At 38.9% G+C, this 22248-nt stretch overlaps 1 protein-coding gene across 2 annotated transcripts in view; it reads right to left on the bottom strand.

The window, feature by feature from the left end:
* The window catches only part of LOC117406427 (alsin-like), a 53403-nt gene that overhangs the window by 19351 nt on the left and 11804 nt on the right, over positions 1-22248 (bottom strand). For both annotated transcript variants that reach the window (XM_034010453.3, XM_059032134.1), the window contains 14 exons: positions 21391-21463; positions 19221-19375; positions 16460-17424; positions 13388-13721; positions 9880-10048; positions 9161-9257; positions 8816-8893; positions 8178-8363; positions 7446-7617; positions 6480-6669; positions 5411-5476; positions 4857-5019; positions 3863-3994; positions 3367-3495 (listed from right to left, as the gene is read on the bottom strand). In XM_034010453.3, coding sequence (XP_033866344.3) covers positions 3367-3495; positions 3863-3994; positions 4857-5019; positions 5411-5476; positions 6480-6669; positions 7446-7617; positions 8178-8363; positions 8816-8893; positions 9161-9257; positions 9880-10048; positions 13388-13721; positions 16460-17424; positions 19221-19375; positions 21391-21410 — 2856 coding nt within the window. In that variant the 5' untranslated portion in view covers positions 21411-21463. The remainder of the gene's footprint in view (positions 1-3366; positions 3496-3862; positions 3995-4856; positions 5020-5410; positions 5477-6479; positions 6670-7445; positions 7618-8177; positions 8364-8815; positions 8894-9160; positions 9258-9879; positions 10049-13387; positions 13722-16459; positions 17425-19220; positions 19376-21390; positions 21464-22248) is intronic.

Below are 22248 nucleotides of genomic sequence, written 5' to 3'. Positions count from 1 at the left end.
GAAAGGAAAGTTAGAAACAGAATGTATATGAGAAACACATCAGGAAGACAGGTATTATTAAAACAGGGTTAAAATAAAATGATGAAAATACATTCAGTAGTAAGTAAAAAAAAGAAAAGAAAAAAAACAAAAAAAAAAACACACAAACTTTTTGTAGGGAAGACGGGTTACTAGAGTAAAGCTGGAAAGTGACTTTATAGTTGTTCTACAAACTCACAGTAACTTTACGTTCCAAACCATGCCGTCACGCTAACAGGGTACGTAGGGCTTGGCCTGGTAGAGGCCATTCTTAAAAGAACACTGGAGCTCATTAAGCTGGGGATGGCTGTGGCAGTCACTATGCTACAATGTTTTTTAGTGTACTGCCATTGTACCCTCAAGCTCTTCTTCACAGAGTTTCTATAGCAGCAGCAATCTACCTCTAGCCCTTGCCTTTATTGTGCTTTGAATGCCAAACAGCGAGCCAATTAAATTAGTGCAAACTATTTTGTTGCAGTGCTGCAAGTATTTTTTTCTGTCCATTAAGTACTATGCTAAACAGCCTGCTGGTCATGGTCAATCTGATATTCCAGAGATAAATGTATCTTATCAAAAGAAAATAATTAGAACCGCAATCTCACCCACAACATGTAATGGTTAAAACATATGCTGAAAAAAAAACTTATACTACCCGAGCGAGAAACTGTTTTCCTCTAAGTGATAAGAGCCATAACTAATGAGTTATTGAAGACTGTTTTTATGAATACAATACAACACATAAGTGTTAGTTCTCACTGAAGTGTGTCAAGTTTATGGTTGTTCATATAAGAAAGCACACTTAAGTTATCACTAACACTTAGGTGTTGTTTCTCAACATGGCCGTTAGTAAAGTCTCTCTACAATGACAGAGGTTTTCGGTAGCACTTTAGATTACATGGCATAAATATTGTAATAACTGGATAATTACCAACGATTCCTGATCTTACATAGTAACTGCTGTTTAAAATCATGGAAATGGCCTTGTGGACAACATTTTGTTGCCTAATGTATTTCCATGTAACTACACACTTATTCACCAGTACTTACCATGAAAAAACAAGAGGCACTGCTAACCAGTTATTATCGTGTTATTACATGTTTATGCATGACAAGTGATATACCGTAGTGTGTTTTTTTCATTATCGGGTAAATGTTGAATTAAGAATTGCGAGAAACTGTGGTACGTGTGACAGTGCCAGGCCAAGCCCTGCAAAAGTACATCACACTGCACTACTACGCGGATCTGTCCTGTAACTAGAGCATACTTACAAAATTCTTAAACAGACGCAAGCCCTGACAGGAAAAATAATAATATTTAAAAACAAGCCTACGTGACACAACTTTTTATTCGCTTACAGACCTCAACACACTGTTTAAATCAAATGAATTGGTCGGCCTCCTAGGCCAGTGGTGCACAAAATGGGGACGTGGAGAGTCAGTCAGGGGGGTGCGGAGAGTCAGCCAGGGGGGCGCGGAGAGTCAGTCAGGGGGGCGCGGAGAGTCAGTCAGGGGGGCGCGGAGAGTCTGTAGGGGACGCGGAGAGTCAGTAAGGGGGATGCAGAGAGTCAGTAAGGGGGCGAGGAGAGTCAGTAGGGGGGGCGCAGAGAGTCAGTAAGGGGGGACACGGAGAGTCAGTAAAGGGGCCGCGGAGAGTCACTCAGTAAAGGGGGCGCGGAGAGTCAGTAAAGGGGGCACGGAGAGTCAGTAAAGGGGGCGCGACTATGACTAAAGGGGCAGTTATGTAAAACCTTTTTTTTTAAACAATAGAACATTTTAAATAAATACATAAATGACAGCTAATTAGTTCAAGTTCTTACCTTTCAAATGAGCCGTTGACGATCACTCTAGGAATTGTATTATGTTTAAAGTGGTGAGTGTGTCAGTGAAACTACAATGAAGAGAGCTGAAATGGCAGCTTCCATGTATGGAACAACAAGTGTAAAAAAAAGCAGTAATAGTTTAACCAGTGTTTTAACAAGCTCCTTAACAAGCCGGTGGTATTCCCCAAATGGTTTCCTTTTTTTAGTGTGTGGTGTACCCATACTCTGTTTGTTAGTGTTTTACTTATTTTATGTAAGTCTCCACAAAAGGAGACAGTCTTTTCTTTTCATGACTAGCTACAGTTGTCTTTTTTGGTTTTTTTATGTACTTGTGTCGTTCGTGTCCGGTGTGCATATTCCTTTAGCTTCAGATTTAGCTGGCAAAAAATATATATATTTTTTTTGTGAAAATTCAGATTTATGTTTTTAGATTTAATTGCTGAATGTTAATGTTTTTTAGATTTATATGTTAAGTAAATGTTGAAATCACTAAGTTTAAAAAAAAAAGATTTAAGTTACATGTATTTTTATTTATTTGTTAGAGATGTTAGCTAAATGTTGACTTGCCAAGTGTAAAAAAATATTTAAAATTCACAGATTTATTTGTTAGAAACACAGATTTAACATGTCAGCCAAATGTTCAGTCGCTAAGTGTAAAAAAATAAAATAATTTTTTTTTTTACAAAATTTAATATGCGTGTCGGGCGGGGGGGGGGCAACAAAATGCTAAAAAAGGGGGGCGGTATTTAAAAAGTTTGCACACCACTGTCCTAGGCTAACTTTATCAACTTTACCTTTTAATAATTTAGAGGTTGTCATGCACTGAAATAAGGGACATTAGGGTTCTACACAGCCTTGCAAAAGATCCACCCTTTTATTATTATTATTTTTATTTATTTCTTAGCAGACGCCCTTATCCAGGGCGACTTACAATTCTTACAAGATATCACATTATTTATACATACAGTTAAATTATTTTTTTCACATTATTTTTACATACAATTACCCATTTATACAGTTGGGTTTTTACTGGAACAATCTAGGTAAAGTACCTTGCTCAAGGGTACAGCAGCAGTGTCCTCCACCTGGGATTGAACCCACGACCCTCCGGTCAAGAGTCCAGAGCCCTAACCACTACTCCACACTGCTGCCCTTGTATCCACACAGATAATTTTCACTGCATTTCTGTGAGGGGGGATTCTGACTATGCACCAAGTTGTGCAGAATCTTGTAAATTACAACCATTCAGGCTCCTATGTGTACTCCCTCTTTTCACCTTGTATCAGTCCTCTAGTATTCTCTGCCTATGTGTACTCCCTCTTTTCATCTTGTATCAGTCCTCTAGTATTCTCTGCCCATGTGTACTCCCTCTTTTCATCTTGTATCAGTCCTCTAGTATTCTCTGCCTATGTGTACTCCCTCTTTTCATCTTGTATCAATGGCCTCATGCATCTCCCATCCCTGTTTTCCATCCATTCACCATTCTGGACCTGTTAAGCCACATTTCTCATGTATGTCTCATTCTTACCTGTGCGTGAACCAGAGCGTCATTGAAAAGGATGAACCAGTTGACAGAGAATCTCCCTGCGCTCTGCAGCGTCAGTGCTTTGTTACTGCTCTCACAGATGAGGCGTCGAGAGGGCTTCCTCAGAGAATCCTTTACATGGCAACAAAGGAAAGTCTTTTACACCGTTCTCTATAACCTCCCTACTGAGCTGCTACAATACCATCATGGATTTTATCAACTCGGAAAACTGCTATCTTCCTACATACTTCATGTTATCACCTAATTACAAATCATCTTTCATTGAAACAAAAACAGAAAACAACCATTTTGTTAACAATTCTAAGTTCTGGTGTTTTTTGCCAGTTAATAACTGATGCACTACAAGACATGAAAACCAATATAAGATGCATGTAGAGGAAAGTTGATGAAACTGAATCATCCAAGAGACGATGATTTATAACATACAGAGTTTATCATTATTCAAAACAGGATAGTTCTCTCTCTCTCACACACGCACCGTCATTTTCCCAGGGAACGTCTTCCAGAAGTGATATGTATACTCTGCCTCTTTCCTTTTCCTCTTCAGATGTATAGCAAGGGCTTCATACTTTGAACTGCCATCCTGAAGCTTCTGATAATCTGCACTAGACTTGGGACAAAAGGAAGCACTAAATTACTGGAGTTGTGTTTTTACATTCCCCCGTGGCATACAGTCATTTGTATGTTAGTTTAAGGTACTGTTTCTACATACAGGAGAACAAACAGCCACATGACCATAACATGGAACACTTATTAGGTCAGATGTCTAGGCACCTGAGTGTTTATATAACCTTGCAAATATCTGCACCACACATAGTTTTTTTTATACATTCAAGATGCTGAAACTGTGCTAATGTGGGCTTTGTCACATGACTGCTGCCAAATGTTTAACTGACTTCATTGAGCTACATATCAAAGGATTTGTGCCAATTGATAGTTGACAATATATCCTTCATGATTAATAATGCATTTATGCGTGTCTACAGCTTTGTTTGTGGAAGTGGTTCTAAGTGGGAAAAATAATGTGAGATTTGAAGATGTCCTCCATGAATAACACAAATGCCTTTTTTCACCCCCAAGAGAGATTTCATGAAAAAACTGATTCACCAAATTACTGGCGCTTTACTTCTGCGTATCTCCACAAATGTGTGGCCTTTCACCCCCTCTCCTGCCTTTAGACAGGGAACCGCTGTTTCTACAGTGCGCTGGTTTTAGATCAGAGAGAGGTAGAGGAACGGAAGAAGTAGACTAAACTAGAAACCGGAAAATAAACAGGGACTTGAAAAGATGAAGGTTCTTGGCAAAAACATGACCTTTCATATTGCAATGTCTATGATTCCCTGTTCACAAGCAAGTAAAACCAGCTCAGCTCTTTCACAGCAATCGTAGTATGCTAGAACAACCTTTGTGAAAGCAGCTTTGATGTAGAACACTAATCCTGCTGGAATAGTTAAACCACTTTTTTAACTTACCACTTCAAAGCAGGTAGCCAGCTTGAGAAGCACCCTGCCATACTCGTGCAGATGTCTTATTGGCAGGTCGAACAGGGCAAGCAGCAAGTCCGAGAATGGCACACTTTCGTCATTTGTTTCTGCCAGTCTCTGCAAGAGCTCCGGGCTTTTGCCAAAGAAATCACTGGGGGGAAAACAAAGCATCAAACAGTTCCATAAAAGACACTGAAACTATTTAATTAGTTATAATACAGTTTAATTTTTTTAAAGTTAATAAGATCTAAACTCAGCAGATCAGAGTTTAGATCTTGCGCCACATGGTAATGATGAACCTCACTATTTCAGCATAAGAGCTGCGTCTTAAGATTTCATTAGAAATTCCACTGCAATTAAACGCTACCTTCTACCAGTATACTAGATCAACAGTAAACATAGAAACAGGATAAAATAATTGCTCAACAAAAACATTTAAATTTGTGGAAATGAATACTGTGCAGACATAAAATACCAGCGGGGTAATAAAAAACTACAGTTGGAATGGTTGGTTAAAAGCTGTTTAAAGTTGTTTTACTCACAGCGAGGGCTTAACCAGGGCCTGAAATCCCCCCATCACCAGGAAATCCCCCACAGTCCTCCAGTACCTGAAAGAGATGAAAAAAAACCATCACTGAAACAACTCACTAACAGCTCATCATAGCAGCACTGCAGAACACTTTTATATCACTGCTTGCACAATGGTTACTATATTTAAACAAAAACGTTAACTTGATACAGGAATTACTTCTGTGTATCAGTATATTCATTGCAATATACAGATATACAGTCCTTGAAACACACTGATTACCACCAAAGCAATGGAGAGTGGTACTGTAAGTTATATGACAAGAAGGGTCTTTGCCGTGTTGATTCAGACTGATTACCAGTTGCGGCACTGACACCAATGCATGATATCGGTAAGCACTTCTGAATACCTGCTTCTTACTACGCAATGCCATTTCTGTCTGTGAGCAGGCATTCTGGGATAACTGATTTATCAAGTTTTCTACAATAAGGTAACCTACAGACAAAATAATTGAAGCCATCATTTCCATCTACAAGAATGTCTTAAAGGAAAAGAAAAAACTGCATTATTGACCATTTAGAATCCTAGTATATACCAAAAAATAAATACATAAATAAATAAATAAATAAAACCATCAGTCTTATGAAATCTACCCCACACGGCATCATATTTAATTTTATATCAGTCTGGGGGTGCACGTGCATCCCATTCTTACATATTTTGCAGTGAAGTCGACAACACGGCTGTGCTACATGAAGCCTAGTACTTCCTGGCATTCCACATTTCCAGAAGCACAGCACACATCACATAAAAAATACCATGTGTATTGAGGTAATGCCTGTTCTTAATTTGACTTGCATTTTGGTTTTTCTTAGACTTTAAGTGGCTTAAAAATCACAGCCCGTCTCAAACTTTCAACATGTATTACGAATGTGAGACTTGCAGTGATGGCTTCAATTAGAACATGTGACACCACCGCAAAACATCCTGCAGTAGTGACTAGTGAGGTGTCTGTGTGGTTATGTAACCATGCTGTTGTTTGTAAGCTTTTCCCAGCTAAGGTTCCAATTTTGTGTACTTGCTCTTTGTAAATGTCCACAAATATCACAGAGTGCTCCAGCATCCGCATGCCCTTCACCTCCTTGGTACTGTGGAGAAACAAGTTGAGAGAGGCTACATGCTGACCAGTCAGGTAACAGAGTTTGCTGAACCGGCTAGCCATGGTCTGCAGCAGGAGGCTAGAGGCAGTACCAAGAGCTGTGCACAGGTTCTCTGTTAGGGGAAAAACAAGGAAGAGAAGATTATAACATGCTAGTACTGTATGGCTATGATATACAAACATATACCAGTTAAACTATATAATTTATATACTGTAGTTAATCTAATCAATAATAACAACTCTTCAAATCTATTACCAATTACCTTACTTGATACAGCAAAAAAAAACAAAAAACATTCTAGTACAAATTCAAGTGTTTTTAATTAAGTCATGTGAAATAATATCACATTTCGGCCCCCACTTCCTAAAGGCCAGGAAAAGTACTGCTATTAGTATTTTTGTGTTTCATCTCAAAATTTAGGAGACCTGGTCTCAAGAGTTCAAAGATTAATCGTTCATGACATGAAGTCTGGACACATTTCCTTTGTTTGTTTTTACAGGAAGAGATGGCATTTATTATTTATATATTTCAGTCTGAGTTATTTATCTTTTCTTAAGCTCTAATTATGCTGAATGTACTGAAATGCATTAACATCAATCATTAAAACAGAGATATGATAAAATTGCATAAACAGAAGAGACATCATAATGAAGTTCTTCTGATACTGGGTGTAAATTACCGGTATATCTAGGAGCGTACACCAGGAGACAGAGAAACATATGAGCTTAGTGTATCTAGATCAAAGCTCCTTCTGTTCCCACAATAGCCACACAGTACTAGCATTGTTGCAGGGGGAGCATGATCTAGCCCAGGAATCATATATCAGATTTGAATGTGGTCCAGCATAGCAGCCTGCACAAATGTTTATTGAAGCAGTGTGTACCGTACCGAGCCCCAGCAGTGGACGCAGGATCTGAGACTTGATGCTGCTCAGCCTGCAGTAGAATTTCCTCTCCGCCGATGCCAGCTCATGGAGGCTGGCTATGTAGCCCATGACGTTCCTGTCTGCGAGCGCCAGGCAGCTCTGCCCCCCTGAAAACACACTGCTGACATAGCCCAGCTGCAACACAGGAAAATCAATGTCCTTTCTCTGTGGGGTTTGGGAGTACATGATTTAATTTAGATTAATGTTATTATTATTTTTTTATTATTCTACTTTGAACTGTTACTCTTTAATGTTAGATTTTTAAAAGGCAGGGTACTAATTCAAACTCTAACCCCATATACCATAATACATACTTTTCCCCCTTCCCTCTCAAGACAGAAAAGTGGATAATGAGCTAAATACAGTATTGTTTGACATATTTAGCACAAAACCTCTCATGTATCAGTACACATAATAAAAAAGGTATAAAAAGCAACTGTGGTTTGCTTGCTGAGACAGCTTTGCTATACAAGATTGTAGATGGCAGATGACCAGAAAATGCATTTCTCCTAGGCTAGTGTGTGAATGAAGACACATTTCAAAACGGCTTGAGCGGTCTGACTTATACCACTATGCATTCTCTTCCTGTGCAGCAGGTAGCAGGAGCCTACCTTCAGTCCTATGTGTAGCACAGAAAGAGAGTGAGTGTGAGGCTGGGAAAGCATCAGGTCAGGTTAATACATAAGGGTGCTCACATTCATGCAGAAAGGCAGCAGTACAGGTTGCTGGGTGTACACCCCGTTTGTCTGTGGACTGCTTCCCTCCTGAGAAACCTGCTTGCCGCTGTAGTACAGTATGGGCTGGAAGCAATCTCCATCTGCTAATAAGAGGGTGTGCTCCTGTCCAGCAGCGATGTCCCACACACGTATACCCTCAGACATCTGGGGGGAAGGGAAAGAGAGCCATGAGAACCCAACACCCACACTTAGCCAGACAAAGCCCCTTTCTCTTGTCAAACTCAGACTGCAGGTGCAGCTATACTGACTTCACATACCGGAAATGATCATAAAACAGTGGCCGATCACCGCAATCATTATCAACACCTTTTATACGTTGTTCTTGAAACAAATATACAGATGCGTTTACTAGTCTGGTAATTGTTTTCCTGCTAGCTAACTACTCTAGGCCTTATATAGTGCACTGTTAAGCATGTTATGCATCACATGGCTCAGCTCCTTTGCATAGAATTGCTTTAGATGTTCATATTGGATTTTATTTCTTCATTGTTCTTAATAAAGTGGCTGCACTTTGTATAATCCCCTGTAGCGATTTCTGGGGGTAAAATGTATTTCCATTTGGCAAGACTTGCCAAACTATCTGTAGAAATAAATACCTTGGCCAGTCGTGGCATGGTGCTGGGTAACTCCATGTGCCCAAGCTGTCCAGAGTTGTTGCTGCCCCATGAAAACACCTGTCAGTACAATGGAAATGTTTTATCATTTTTCTAGGTTACAGCAAAACAGTGTAGGAATAAACACACCGTACGCCACAATTGTCATTGAAAGAATCATTTATTTTGTATCTAAATTTCTCATAGACAGTCATTACACGGATACATACAAAATGTATACAAATATACCGGAATAACAGCCAAGCATAGATGAATGTATGATTGTTAACCCTAATTAGACAATGTATTGTAAATGTATCTCAATGACTGGACGTTACTGCCACCTACCTGTGACTGTGCAGTCAGAGCCAGTGAATGATGTGCCCCTGAAGCCACCTGAATCACCTCTTTGCTGCTCAAACTTTTGATACACAAAGGCTGCAACCTGCAATACAACACCACCACTGAGACCCACTCATTTGTGTTAAACAATGTAAAATGCATTTGTACATAACAATACCTGTAACAGAGCTTTACAGAGAGAATACTGCAGATAAAGTTGTGTTAAATATTAAGACAGTGGGCTCTGTCACAACATTTGTGAGTTATTTGAAGAACGTTTTTTTCAAAGTCTGTTTTTATGAATAAAATAAAGTTTGACATTCACTAAAATGCTCTTTACTGTGGTTAATAAAACATTCTTCAAATACCCCATGTCAGAGAGTAGTGGATATCTCACAGTTTGCTGTCTCTATAAGGATTTACAGCAAGTCACAGGTTAAAGTGAATGGTACTGTTATTTTCTGCCCGAGAAGTTTCGATAACACTGAACATAAAAGGTTTCTCAGAAGGTTTATGAGATATAATAAACCTTTTAAAACATGTTAGCCCAAGCTTAACTATAGTGGTCTTAAAACATACAGTTGACATGCATATATTTCAGCTCTTGCCATTGCTTATATGAAAAGGTATAATGGCTATGGCTTTTAAATTTGTAATAAAGAAAAAAAAAAAACTAGGGGCCTACCAAGGTTCCTATGCACTAAGAAACCTCCAGCTGCCCTTACCTGGGGAGAATGTCCCCATGGCCCAGCTGCCCCTCCTTGCCTCTGCCCCAGCTCCACACCTCGGTCTGTAAGGAGGGGAGGTAGGCGTCAGCCTCACTGCCAAACGGGGGGGTCAGAACCACAGTCCTCATCCGTGGTCGGCTTGCCTTCCGAAGAAGTCTTGGAGAAACTGGAAAATAAGCATAAAGTTCCAGCAGCGACTTGTCATTAAAAGAACATCTTAGTCTTTGCACATGACCTTGTGTCTGCTTTGTTAGAGCCATTTCTTAACTACCAAATCATATGACTTATTTTTAAAAGGTAATATTTTGGATCACAAAACAAAATCACGTATCTAATTATATCCAGTAGCATACGCAGCTAAGTGGTATTGTATTGACAGCAAATTAAACTGTCAAACTGATTTATGTCGATCATACATGTTAGTATACTTGTATTTTTTCCTCAATAATGTAAAACAGTGTCTGACGTTACATCTGCATTGACAGTACCATCTAACTGCGTTTACTGTATTGTTTATTAAAAAAAAAAAAATCATCAGTATGCATCGAATGATTGTGTTTGGTTTGTTGAGAGTATATAAATATATACAGTATATTTACCCTAGAAAACACAGCGAATAAAAACTCTATAGTGTGAATAGCCCTTTAATCGGTGTGTCATAATCTAGGGATATTTGGAAATGTCTGTCCATCCATCCATCCATCTGTATGTATATCACACTGTATTTCAAGGTAACTTTTACATAATAGAGAAAGTAACACACATCTTCTACCACAACTGAAAGTGCTTAGAGCTAATACCAGGACACTTGTTATTTTGATGTACTGAATAAGAGCATCTTTTATTCAAGTGGATAACTCAGCTCATTAAAACAACACAGTATCTACAGCTGTGGCCAAAAGTTTTGCATCACTGAGAATTTTAGGATTAGACATCATTTAAAAAAAAAACAACTATATGAACATAATTTAGATCTTTTATTTAACATCATGTAATCACAGAAACTACAAAATGATATAACAAAAGTTTACCGGAAGTCACTACAGTATTTTCATGTTAGATTTCGAAATGTCACAATTTTCAATTTTTGCCAGTTTTTCGTTAAATGTATGGAAAACTACAAAGCAGTATGTAATTCAATATGTTAACGTAACATTATTCAGCAGGTTTCATTCGACTTTATCAAGCAAAATCTGTTAATTCTGTAGGGTAATGCAAAACTTTTGGCCATAGCTGTACATTTAAAAAAAAATCATAAATATACTGTTTGAGAGAAATCAAGCCAAAATGTTATTTTCTTTACTTTAACCATCCATATCAATTTTAGTCAGTTCTGAAACAAGTGTGAGAGGCTTACGTAGCATTGCCAAAATCATCATGCAGCCAGGCTTGTTGGACCAAAAATCTAATTTATTTTAATTGCAATACCCCCAGAGCCAGTTTTAAAAGTTGGCAGAAGACTGGACTCGGTAACGCTGGGCTAGGGGATAAAGCTAATTGACGGGACTGACTAAATTGAGTTGCCTTGATAACAGCTGGTGAGGAGGGAGAAGGCAGTGAGTGAAGAGAAAAAGCTGTGACTTTGGACAATGCAATAACTTAAGTGCAACACAATTTGGAGTGAAATATGTAATCAAATTCTTAAAATAAATCTGAAATCAGATACGTCTGAACACAACCAACACTAAGCAGCCAGCAAGCACTCATTACAAAAGACTCCTCTCTTTCTGAGAAACCATGGAAAACCCCAGAAAAATGGGGCATGAAAAGAAGCATAAACTCTTCTCTTGCAAAAGCAACGTACACTTTCCAGCATTTTGGTCTGCGCTAAAATAAGAATTGAAATACCATTGTTTTTTCACTGTGTTTAGCAGGAGAGCACTGCAAACTGGCGTGAACTTTACCTTGTTAACGAGGGCTCCTCTATTACACAACTGTCATATGCTTCAGGGAGCTGAAATAGCATTTCAGCTTGCCAGGCTTTAGGTATTCAAGCTATTCATGTTGTTTAATTGGGACGTGACTTTGTTTAATTGGGATACAGTATTTTCAAATGATGAACGGAGATTGCTTTTTTTTTTTTGCACAGTGCAGCAAGTGCAATGAGTACATGATTAAGCTGTGACTTGTGTAAAGTGTGTAAACCACGTTGAACTCTTGAAGGAGCAGTCTCCTGTCGTTTCTCAGGCTGCTGTTGCAAAGAAAGTTGGCGTGTCAACATCGTAGGTGCTTCGCCCTGTGACAAGATGTGATTTCATTCTTTTCATGTTATGTAAAAATAAAAAAAAACAGAGATTCATTTTATTTAGGAATAAAAAAAAAATGGATTTGTATTTTAAATTATGTATTTAACATTTAATCATAATGTGATGTGATAATGTGACGTGACTAAGGTCGCCTCAGCTGCCTCTCGTTTAATTGGGACAGCTGCTTATTCTGGATATTTTTCCTTCTCTCGAGGCGTCCCGATAAAGCGGTGCCGACTGTACTAATGTGATGTGTCCTGTGAAACATCCCCCCAAAGCTGTGTCTGGTTCGGTTTACAATAAAGAAACTGTACCACAGCATGACTAAAGACAAAAAGAAGCATGGACATCATAAAGAAGGCAGCCCTTTAATCTTCAGACACATGCGTATACACATCTGACATTATTTCGATGTATATGTCCAGTTATATTTCACATGTTCAAACAGATCAGTTACTAAATAAATATAGAAAACACCAGCACAGCTCTGGAAATAAGAAGTTGTGATCGTACTAGTAAACTGAAGGCAATGCAGTTACATAAAATGGGTTGCAATAGAGGATTTGAAGTGATCCTTTAACATGCTTCAGGGATGGAAATAAGAGTCCTAATGCATTGCAGTTTCACCCATTCCATTATGAGCTTGATTAGCCACAGTGTATACGTAACAAGCGCAGGTGTGCCTTATTAAAAATCATAGTAAAACCAGGAATGGATCTAACTGCTATGCATTAGGAGTCTTATTTCCATCACTGAAGCATGTTAAAGGATCACTTCAAATACTCCATTGCCACCCATTGTATGTAACTGAATTACCTTCCGTTTACTAGTACGATCAAACCAGTGTGTCATTATTTTGCAATTAACACAAATCTGTAAAACAGGAATGGCTTCAGTCTCCCCGGGAGAAAAGCTTCTGTTCTTAAATTAACCTTATGTGTTGCTTTAAACTAGCTTTGTAAAATTGCCAACCTGTCATGCAGCACATAAATCTGTTGCAATGGCGTGTAACTTTAACCCTAAGTATTTACAGATCTATATTATTTTTCTACCTTAAGACATTGCTTGGTCATAGAGAGTTTTACCATCAAAATAGGATTTAACAGTTTTTAATTAAGTTAATACTGTGTATACTGTATTGGGCCAAATTCACAGTATTTAATTATTTTATGTTTTTTTTTTTTTTTTGTGATAATGCAGTCAGCCTTTTAAACTGTTACAACTGTAAGCAGAACAGGAAAAAAAAAAAAGTCTATTACCTTGAGAAAGCAGGCCTGGCAGGGAGAGCCTGCGGCTTACCCCCTCGGCCTCCTCCTCTCGGATGTCCCCGAGGCTGGAGCTCTTCTTGCCCTGCATGGACTCCTCCAGTCGGACCTGCCCCTCGCGGGTCTCCTTCAGCCCCTCTGCAGGGACCGGGCAGCCCCCCGGGGGAGGGTAGTAATAGCTCATCACCTTCTTCAGGGACAGAGCCTCATAGGTGGAGGCTACCTTCACCCCCACGGCTGAGGCATACGAGACCACCAGGCTGTTCAGAGAAGAGGACACTGTAGTCGGTGGAGGCACTGGGTCGTCATCTACAGGTTCATCCTGAGCCTGCCAAATAAAGTTAAAAACAAAAACATAATTATTATTTTAATATAACAAGAAGGTAGTGGTAGCATTTTAAACTCAACAATCGTTCTGACATTTTTTCTTGAAATTATTTCTGTATGCCTTTTAATAATTACAAAGGCTATAAAGCATTCCAGGCATGCTAGAGTAAATGTAGCATGCCAGAGCACAGTTTGAGGGATTTGAGTTTGAGGGACAATCAGCTAGTGTTAGGAATAGGTTTGCTAATTAAAAAAATGTTTATCAACTTTTATCTTTTTTTAAATATCATTTTAAATATTTAAGTTTGAAAAGCTCACAACACAATGACTTGCAGTTCTAAGAAATTTATTTACAGCTTTTGAGGCTGCGTTAACAAGTAAATTGGTTTGGTAAATGCACAAGGGCTAAGCAGGGCTATAAATTATTTGTTGAGGAAGAAAAATTTGTTAAGCAAACTCTCCCCTAGAAATGTGCACAGAAAACAAGCCCATTAATTGACTCTGTCTGATTACACGGTACAGTCATTACATGACTTGCCTAATGCCTGAGATTTCTGTGGTAATGGGTCTTTCCTAATACAGAAGTTTGATCATCAGAAAGTCTGCTGTTGTCAGTAGTCTGATATTGGTAATGATTACATCGTGTAACAATTTTTTTTTTTTTTTGGTTCCTGGGTAGTAAGTGTTATTTCCTAATTGCTTATGCCTCAAAAGTATAGAAAATGGCTATTATTCCCCACAAACTTTGGTTTTGTGACCAGGACAGTGATATTTTGAAATTGACCTATTTTCCAGAACATTCCAGATAGATTCAGTGCTGAGTAAACTTGGAGTAACTTCTAGAACTTTCTAGAACTTTCCAGTAATATAAATAGTAGTATAAATACAGGGGCCTTAAGCCCACCAGTTCAGTTTAGTTCCAGCTGCCTAAGTGGATACATATCTGCATTTTTCTGAGATGACATCAAGGTCATAGGAGACTTCAAAATGGTGGCATTCCTGATGGGTCTCCAAGGCGGTTTTACCAAGTTTCCCTGCTATCTTTGCCTTTGGGACAGCAGGGACACCAAGGCGCACTACCACAGGCGGAACTGGCCACAGCGGACCGAGTTCTCTGTGGGGAGGAACAACATCAAGTGGGAGCCACTGGTGGACCCCCGGAAGGTGCTGATGCCACCACTGCACATCAAATTGGGCCTTATGAAACAATTTGTCAGAGCTCTAGATAAGGAGTCGGCAGCCTTCAAGTACCCTCAAGACTTCTTCCCTAAGCTGTCTGAGGCAAAGGTCAAAGCCGGTGTCTTCGTCGGACCACAGATAAAGTAGATCCTGGAGTGCAATGAATTCCCCAAGAAGCTCACTAGTAAGGAGAAAGCGGCTTGGAACAGCTTTGTCGCAGTGGTTCGGGGCTTCCTGGGCAATCACAAGGCCGAAAACTATGTGGAGCTGGTTGAGACTCTGGTGAAGAACTATGGCACAATGGGCTGTAGGATGTCCCTCAAAGTCCATATCCTTGATGCTCATCTTGATAAATTCAAGGAGAACATGGGAGCGTACTCGGAGGAGCAAGGCGAGCGCTTCCACCAGGATATACTGGACTTTGAACGCCGCTACCAAGGACAGTATAATGAGAACATGATGGGAGACTACATTTGGGGGCTGATTCGTGAAAGTGATTTACAGTATAATCGTAAATCTCGAATACTTATACTTATAAGTATACTTATAAAGTACTTATACTTTAGTATAAATACATGTTAATTTGGATTCATATGTTGTTTTTTTCTGACTTTATGTGAACGAAAAGACACAAATTCGCCCGTTTTCTCATTGGAAATAGGTAAATTTCAAAATATCACTGTCCAGGTCACAAAAGCAAAGTTTGTGGGGAATAATAGCCATTTTCTATACTTTTGAGGCATAAGCAATTAGGAAATAACACGGACTACCCAGGAACAAAAATTGTGTTACATAGTGTTATAAATAATTTATAAGAAATCAAAATTCCAGTGAATCTTATCACACACACTGCAGCATACCTGTTATGTTTAATATGAATTCCTCAAAAGGTCTTAATTTCTGTGATTTATAGTAAGTTAATAAGTTGTCTAAAAGATTTTACACAGTTTGAGCGACCCGCTTTTTCAGTTCTCTCACCCTGCATGAAAAGAAGATGCATAGCGGTTCTTATTTTGAGATGTGGTCTCTTGAATCAGTATCTAGTAAACATAAGCACATATTGATACTGATAATAGTTTGACGGCAAAACCAAAAACTTAACTTAGGGGTTGATTACAACCTATACCCTGCCAGGATAAGTCATATATATATATATGCAGCAGTGTGGAGTAGTGGTTAGGGCTCTGGACTCTTGACTGGAGGGTTGTGGGTTCAATCCCCAGTGGGGGACACTGCTGTTGTACCCTTGAGCAAGGTACTTTACCTAGATTGCTCCAGTAAAAACCCAACTGTATAAATGGGTAATTGTATGTAAAAATAATGTGGTATCTGTATAATGTGAAATAATGTATAATGTGATATCTTGTAACAATTGTAAGTCGCCCTGGATAAGGGCGTCTGCTAAGAAATAAATAATAATAAATAAATAATAATATATGTTGATCAAATCAACCCCTACGCTGTGTGGATTTTGCAAAATCTCAGATAATTTCTAAGCTTTAAAAACAAGGTATTTTCTGCTCCCCTCACATGTGGCCGATGAGAATGTAAGCCTCTCACCTGTGGACACTGTGCATTTTTGGCTGTTTGCTCAGCCAGGGAATGGTCCGACAGTCTCTTGAGGTACTCTTTGACAGCCTGCTCGTCGGGGTAAGGGGAATTCTTCACCCGCTGGTTGGCCACTCCCCCGTGGGCCTCTGGTTCCGGTTCTTTCACATTCCCCCTATCTGAGTATTCACTCATCTCCTTCCCCTCAGGAGGAAGTTCAGTGGTGCCCAGGTCTTTCTCATCCCTGCAGACCACCGTAGGTGAGTCTTTACCGCTGGGCTCTGTAACAGTGCTGCCCAGTGAAGGTTCTGAGGGGGACCGTCTAAGTTTCTGCACAGGAGAACCCTGTCTTTGCTCAGAGTCTGTCAGCTCCATGCCCAGCGGACAGTAGTGGCTGTCCGAGATGATGACGTGATCCTCCTTGTCAGTCATGGTGATTAGCAGCTGATTACAGTGGTTGCATTTGTCTGGGATGAGCTTGGCCTCCTGTGAGGGGAGCCGCTGGACAAGTGCCAGGCTGTGGAAGGCCCCACAGGCTATTTGAAGCACACGCCTACCTGCTAAATGTTCCACCTTCTGGGGCTTGGATACTGGGAAAACACTGGTGACGAGGCCTAGCTGGCAGCCACTGCCCCAAGCCCAGACCTCACAGTGCACAGACAGAGCTATTGTGTGCTGCTCCCCACACGCTAACTGTTTAATCCTGATCTGTTGAGGTGGGCTTGTCTCTCGGTCTGCAATGCTGATCGCCATGGGGTCTGGGACCACGTTTTTACTTGCCACGCCGCACTGGCCAGAGGAGTTCTCACCCCACATATACGCTGTGCCATCTTCAGAGATCGCCCCGCTGTGGAAGCTCCCAGCAGCAACAGCAACAACCCGCTGTCCAATCAAAGCCTGCTCCAGGATGGGAACTGGAGCAGGATTGGCTGAACCCTGTCTCCATGGCAACTCTCCAAAGCTGTACACCTCACCTCCTGTATAAAAACACACACAAATGAAACCTAATTTACAGGTGTGAGTTTTTGTATAAAATAAACATCTCTAATTTAAAAAAATCTTGAAATTTGGTTAGTGCTAAGCTCTTCTTTCCAAAATGTAAAAATAATGACTTATTGCCAAGCAGACTGCAGTCTGTTGGTAAGCTAACTTGTTCCAGTCTTACACAGGTCAAGACTATTTCTGTGTTACAGTGTAGTAACTTTCAGATTGCTCCAGCATTAACTTCTGCATGGACAATTTCTTCTGGTTAACAGTATAAAGGAAAATACAGCACAAACTACAAAGTTGTTCATTCTCAGGGAGAACATAATATTTTAGCCAATTTTCTTTGCCTTCAATTTCCACTTCTGACCTAAGGAAGAGATGTGTAGTCTTGGAAGCTAGTGTATGCAGTATATATAATTGTATATATATTCTAGTAGTTCGTATTAAAAAGGTATCACCAAAGAAAGGTTGTTCATTCATCTTGTGGACCAGCTCAGCTTCTCACATATTACTAAGCAGGCGTTGTAAAGCCACACTCCTTTTACAGAACACAGGGCCTTTTAGCACAGCTGTGATTCAGACACTGGACCAGTCAAACCGGAGGGACCTGTGTGCAGTGTCAATACCATTTCAAACAATACAGAGCAGTGTAACTACCTACATTTGGAAAGTACCAAAATATGCAATGAATGGCTAAAATAATAAACAACTATTTCATTAATCGCCATGCTCCAGTAAAAACCCAACTGTATAAATGGGTAATTGTATGTAAAAAAAATAATGTAATTGTATGTAAAAATAATGTGATATCTTGTAACAATTGTAAGTCGCCCTGGATAAGGGCGTCTGCTAAGAAATAAATAATAATAATTAATCTTTTCTACAGGTTTAATACCCTTAGGGCCCAATTTACAAAGTTTTTGCAAAACTGGCATTACTGTTGTTTTAAAAACTTGTAAATCTGACCCCAAATGTTGACACTGAATGTGGCCATCTGGACAGATTTGAAGGTTTGTGTTAAAACCAGACATCTGGTACTTGGAAGAAAAAGCATGCCCTGCTGCCTCAACGTATAATGGGTCATGACTCTTAACATCAACTCTATGCTCTCTAATGCTGTGACTTTGATACATGTCAGGTGCACTGCTCACCAACTGACTCACTAAATGACTTTGGGCAAATCTGTTACCTGAGAGACTTACAGTTCATAAGAGCAGCCAAGCTTCAATGAATTTGTCGAATCTCAGTTATTCTATTTAAAACTAGTCCAGTAGTTTCAATATGCCCAACTTGACTTTCAATAGCTTTTTATAGCTGTATGTTACAATTTCAAAGAGGAATAAAGAAACTACTTACTGTATACCGATAATCAAACTGCTCTGTTCCTGAACAAAGTTGTTTCTTCTTAACTTGAGTGTTACAATGTGTCCCTTTGTGTTTTAAGTTACCATTACCATATAGCAGACAAATAAAATCTAAATTATATATATAAAAAAAAAAACATATAATTGATTATATGTTTTCTTCATTATTGGCCTGTAGATCATGATACTAGTACGCACGATAGGATTCATCTCATGTACAATAAATACAAACATGATTCCAGTAAATCTTAAATGTATTAGCAACACTGTAGATTTTTGTCATGTTGTTCTGAAAGACGCACACATTTTAAGTCACACGTAATAAGTATGCCTCCACACTTGAGTACTTGAAAGATCAAGCTAACTGGATTTTGCCTCCCTGTCATCAGTTGCTACAATTCATAATATCACAGATTCCTTACCTTCTGTCAGAATTACTCCATGTCGTGTACCCAGAGCAGCTTGCAGGACAGTCTTTGACCCAAGTCCAAGCACTTTTTGTGGTTTTACTGAACAGGAATAGCCCTTCCATGTATGGAGCAAGCCTCTCTCCCCAGGTCCCTCTTCCTCCCCCGAGCTAAACAAACAAAACAATATCCTAAATATATAGACAAACATTAAACACTTGCAATATATAACATACACGTTTGTGTAAATGGTGCTCCCGTATCTATACTACACAATTACTGATGTTTCACCATGAACAATCTCCAAAGTGATGATTCTACAGGTCATTCGTTCTAGAGATGAGACTGACACAGACTACCAACCCTACAGTAACTTAAATAAATGAAATGGTCGTAAGCAGCAAAAATTGTTATTTATCCTTTCTATGACTATTTAACTCTGTTGCATAATCCTTACAGTGAATCATACACTCTGTTGACAGTGTTTCTAATTTGTAGTACCTCTGTATACTGTAGTCAGTATAAAGGGGCCAATGAAACTATATATAGTATAGAAAGGAGTATCAGTTTGGAATACAGTATGTCATGCATTCCACATACTAGGTTGTAAATATTATGCTCTCAACCTGGTGGCACTTGGGCCATCCTATAGACAAAGCAAGGCTAAATTGGTGGGAGGGACAAGCAATACATCTCAAATGATTGGAGATGAGGCCTGGAAGCTACACGATTCACATTAATCTCAGCCACTGAGTTATTGTGTGAATTTATGGGAGGTCATTGAGAATAGCCTATAATGGGGCATGATAAAAAAACATGCTGTCAGACATACAGTACGAGGCACCTCCATTAACCTTGAATAAAGGGCAATGACATTTAATTGTTTCCTGTGCCACATGTAATCATTTGAAAAGCCCTATTATTATTATTATTATTATTATTATTATTATTATTATTATTATTAATAATAATAATTTCTTAGCAGACGCCCTTATCCAGGGCGACTTATAATTGTTACAAAATATCACATAATTTTCTGTAGATTATGCTGTGGCTGTAGTTTGAGAAGGTAATAACAGCAGCTGACATGAAACAAAATAAAATATTCTGCACATTATTCTGTAATGCTGTGCTAAAAGGCAGCAGAGCATACTTTAGTAACTAAACATCTTTATGTTTAGTTACTTTCTAAAAAGAACCCATTGAGGGAAACACAGAGGATTGATGCAAAGAGAGATGCAACACCCTCTCTTGAAACCTCAACAATCAACTGGGAGCAAATATGTGGGCATCTAATACCGTTTTTACACTGGCTCTTTAGAGTGGTGTAGAGTGCGCACTGAAGCAAGACTTGCAACCTGTTTTGTTCACACTTCCCTTTAAGTGCGAATGACTACTGGACTAACTCATCCAGCTCCTGGGGTAGTTTTGAGTCTGCTTCAATTACTACCACAGTAATTTGATCCTGCACTAGTGTGTATAAACAAACTAAGCCACATTAAAAAATAATGCAAGTGATTGTGCAAGAGTCATGCGCGTGAAGATGACCTTTACAGAAGTGCAGATCAAAGAATTTATTTTGCTTAAGTGTGAAAAGAGCCTGGATGCCAACTAACTACCTTATGGTGCGCTTTTTATCCTATAGCCTAACTGGGTCAGTATTATCAGCCTGGAGGGTCGTGGGTTCAATCCCAGGTGGGGGACACTGCTGCTGAACCCTTGAGCAAGGTACTTTACCTAGATTGCTCCAGTAAAAACCCAACTGTATAAATGGGCAATTGTATGTAAAAATAATGTGTAAAAAATATTGTAATTGTATGTAAAAATAATGTGATATCTTGTAACAATTGTAAGTCACCCTGGATGAGGGTGTCTGCTAAGAAATAAATAATAATAATAATAATAATAATAATAATAATAATAATAATAATAATAATATAGATAATAAAACAGAATAGATAATGCAGTAGGAAATGAAATAGACCCCTACTGTCAGCTATGAATGCATTTAGCAGAAATAGTTGATCCGTAAAGTACTAACCTATGGTTTAAAATCCATTTCCGTATCTTACTAGTGCTGACAAGAGGTAAGACAACGGGTTTTAAAACCCTGGTTAGCGCTCCTTTACTGTCACTAGTGTGCAGTTTAAATAGTCTCAATTAGTCCTTTTACTTCATCACTTACTCCTTCTCAAGTTGTTCCATTAATAGGCGCTCTCCATATTACCACCACAGCGTGTCAGTTAACAGTCTGAACCCTATGAAACAAAATAAAAACAATGAATGAGAGATTCATTCAAAATGCATAGTGGTGGGCTGGCAATAGGCTCATGATGTGGTGACCTAAATAATGAAGGCCTCAATTGCTTATAACATTGATAAGCACAATCCCGCCAGACAAAACTCCAGTTGTACCAATAGATCTGGTTAACTGAACCAGAGGATGCACAGTTCAATTAATATTATATCAAATTACCTGACTCTGCTGAAAATGTATTAACATTCAGAAGTAGTCTTATTTAATTGAAATTCTGAGGTATTCTGAACGGATGTAAACTGTGTTAAATCTAAATACTGTCAATACACTTCAGAGTGTCAGGTCTGTGAAAACAACAATCGGAGCAAGTGCAAATCTCTTTACTGTATTTATGTCTTTAAAGCACTGTATGCCAGGGAGGGCCTTATTCACATTTTAATTGTATATACTTACATTAGGGGTTGTAGTTTGCGCCTGTATTATAGATTAAATATGTACTTTACCAATAATCAAAAAGTGATTTCCTTTTTAAATTAGTGCATTTGTGGAAGTACATTATAATGTTTTCTTTGTATAAAAGTAATATCCAATTTCACCCTCTTCTACAAGGCAATTCAGTTATCACCAGCTGACTTTATTCTAGCCAAAAAAGTCTTGCTTTGCATAACTCACAAGACACAAAACTAAACAAAATTTCCAAGTCAAATTGATGATGACATTTTTAAAAGTATCCCCAAAAAAACAAAGGCAAAAAAAGTTCAATGAGCTGTAGTAATCCATCATGTG

This window comes from Acipenser ruthenus, chromosome 10 (genome assembly GCF_902713425.1).
Source record: "Acipenser ruthenus chromosome 10, fAciRut3.2 maternal haplotype, whole genome shotgun sequence".
Taxonomy (NCBI): Eukaryota; Metazoa; Chordata; class Actinopteri; order Acipenseriformes; family Acipenseridae; genus Acipenser; species Acipenser ruthenus.
The sequence above is the reverse complement of the archived record's forward strand: the minus strand, read 5'-3'. Positions and strand labels throughout refer to the sequence as shown.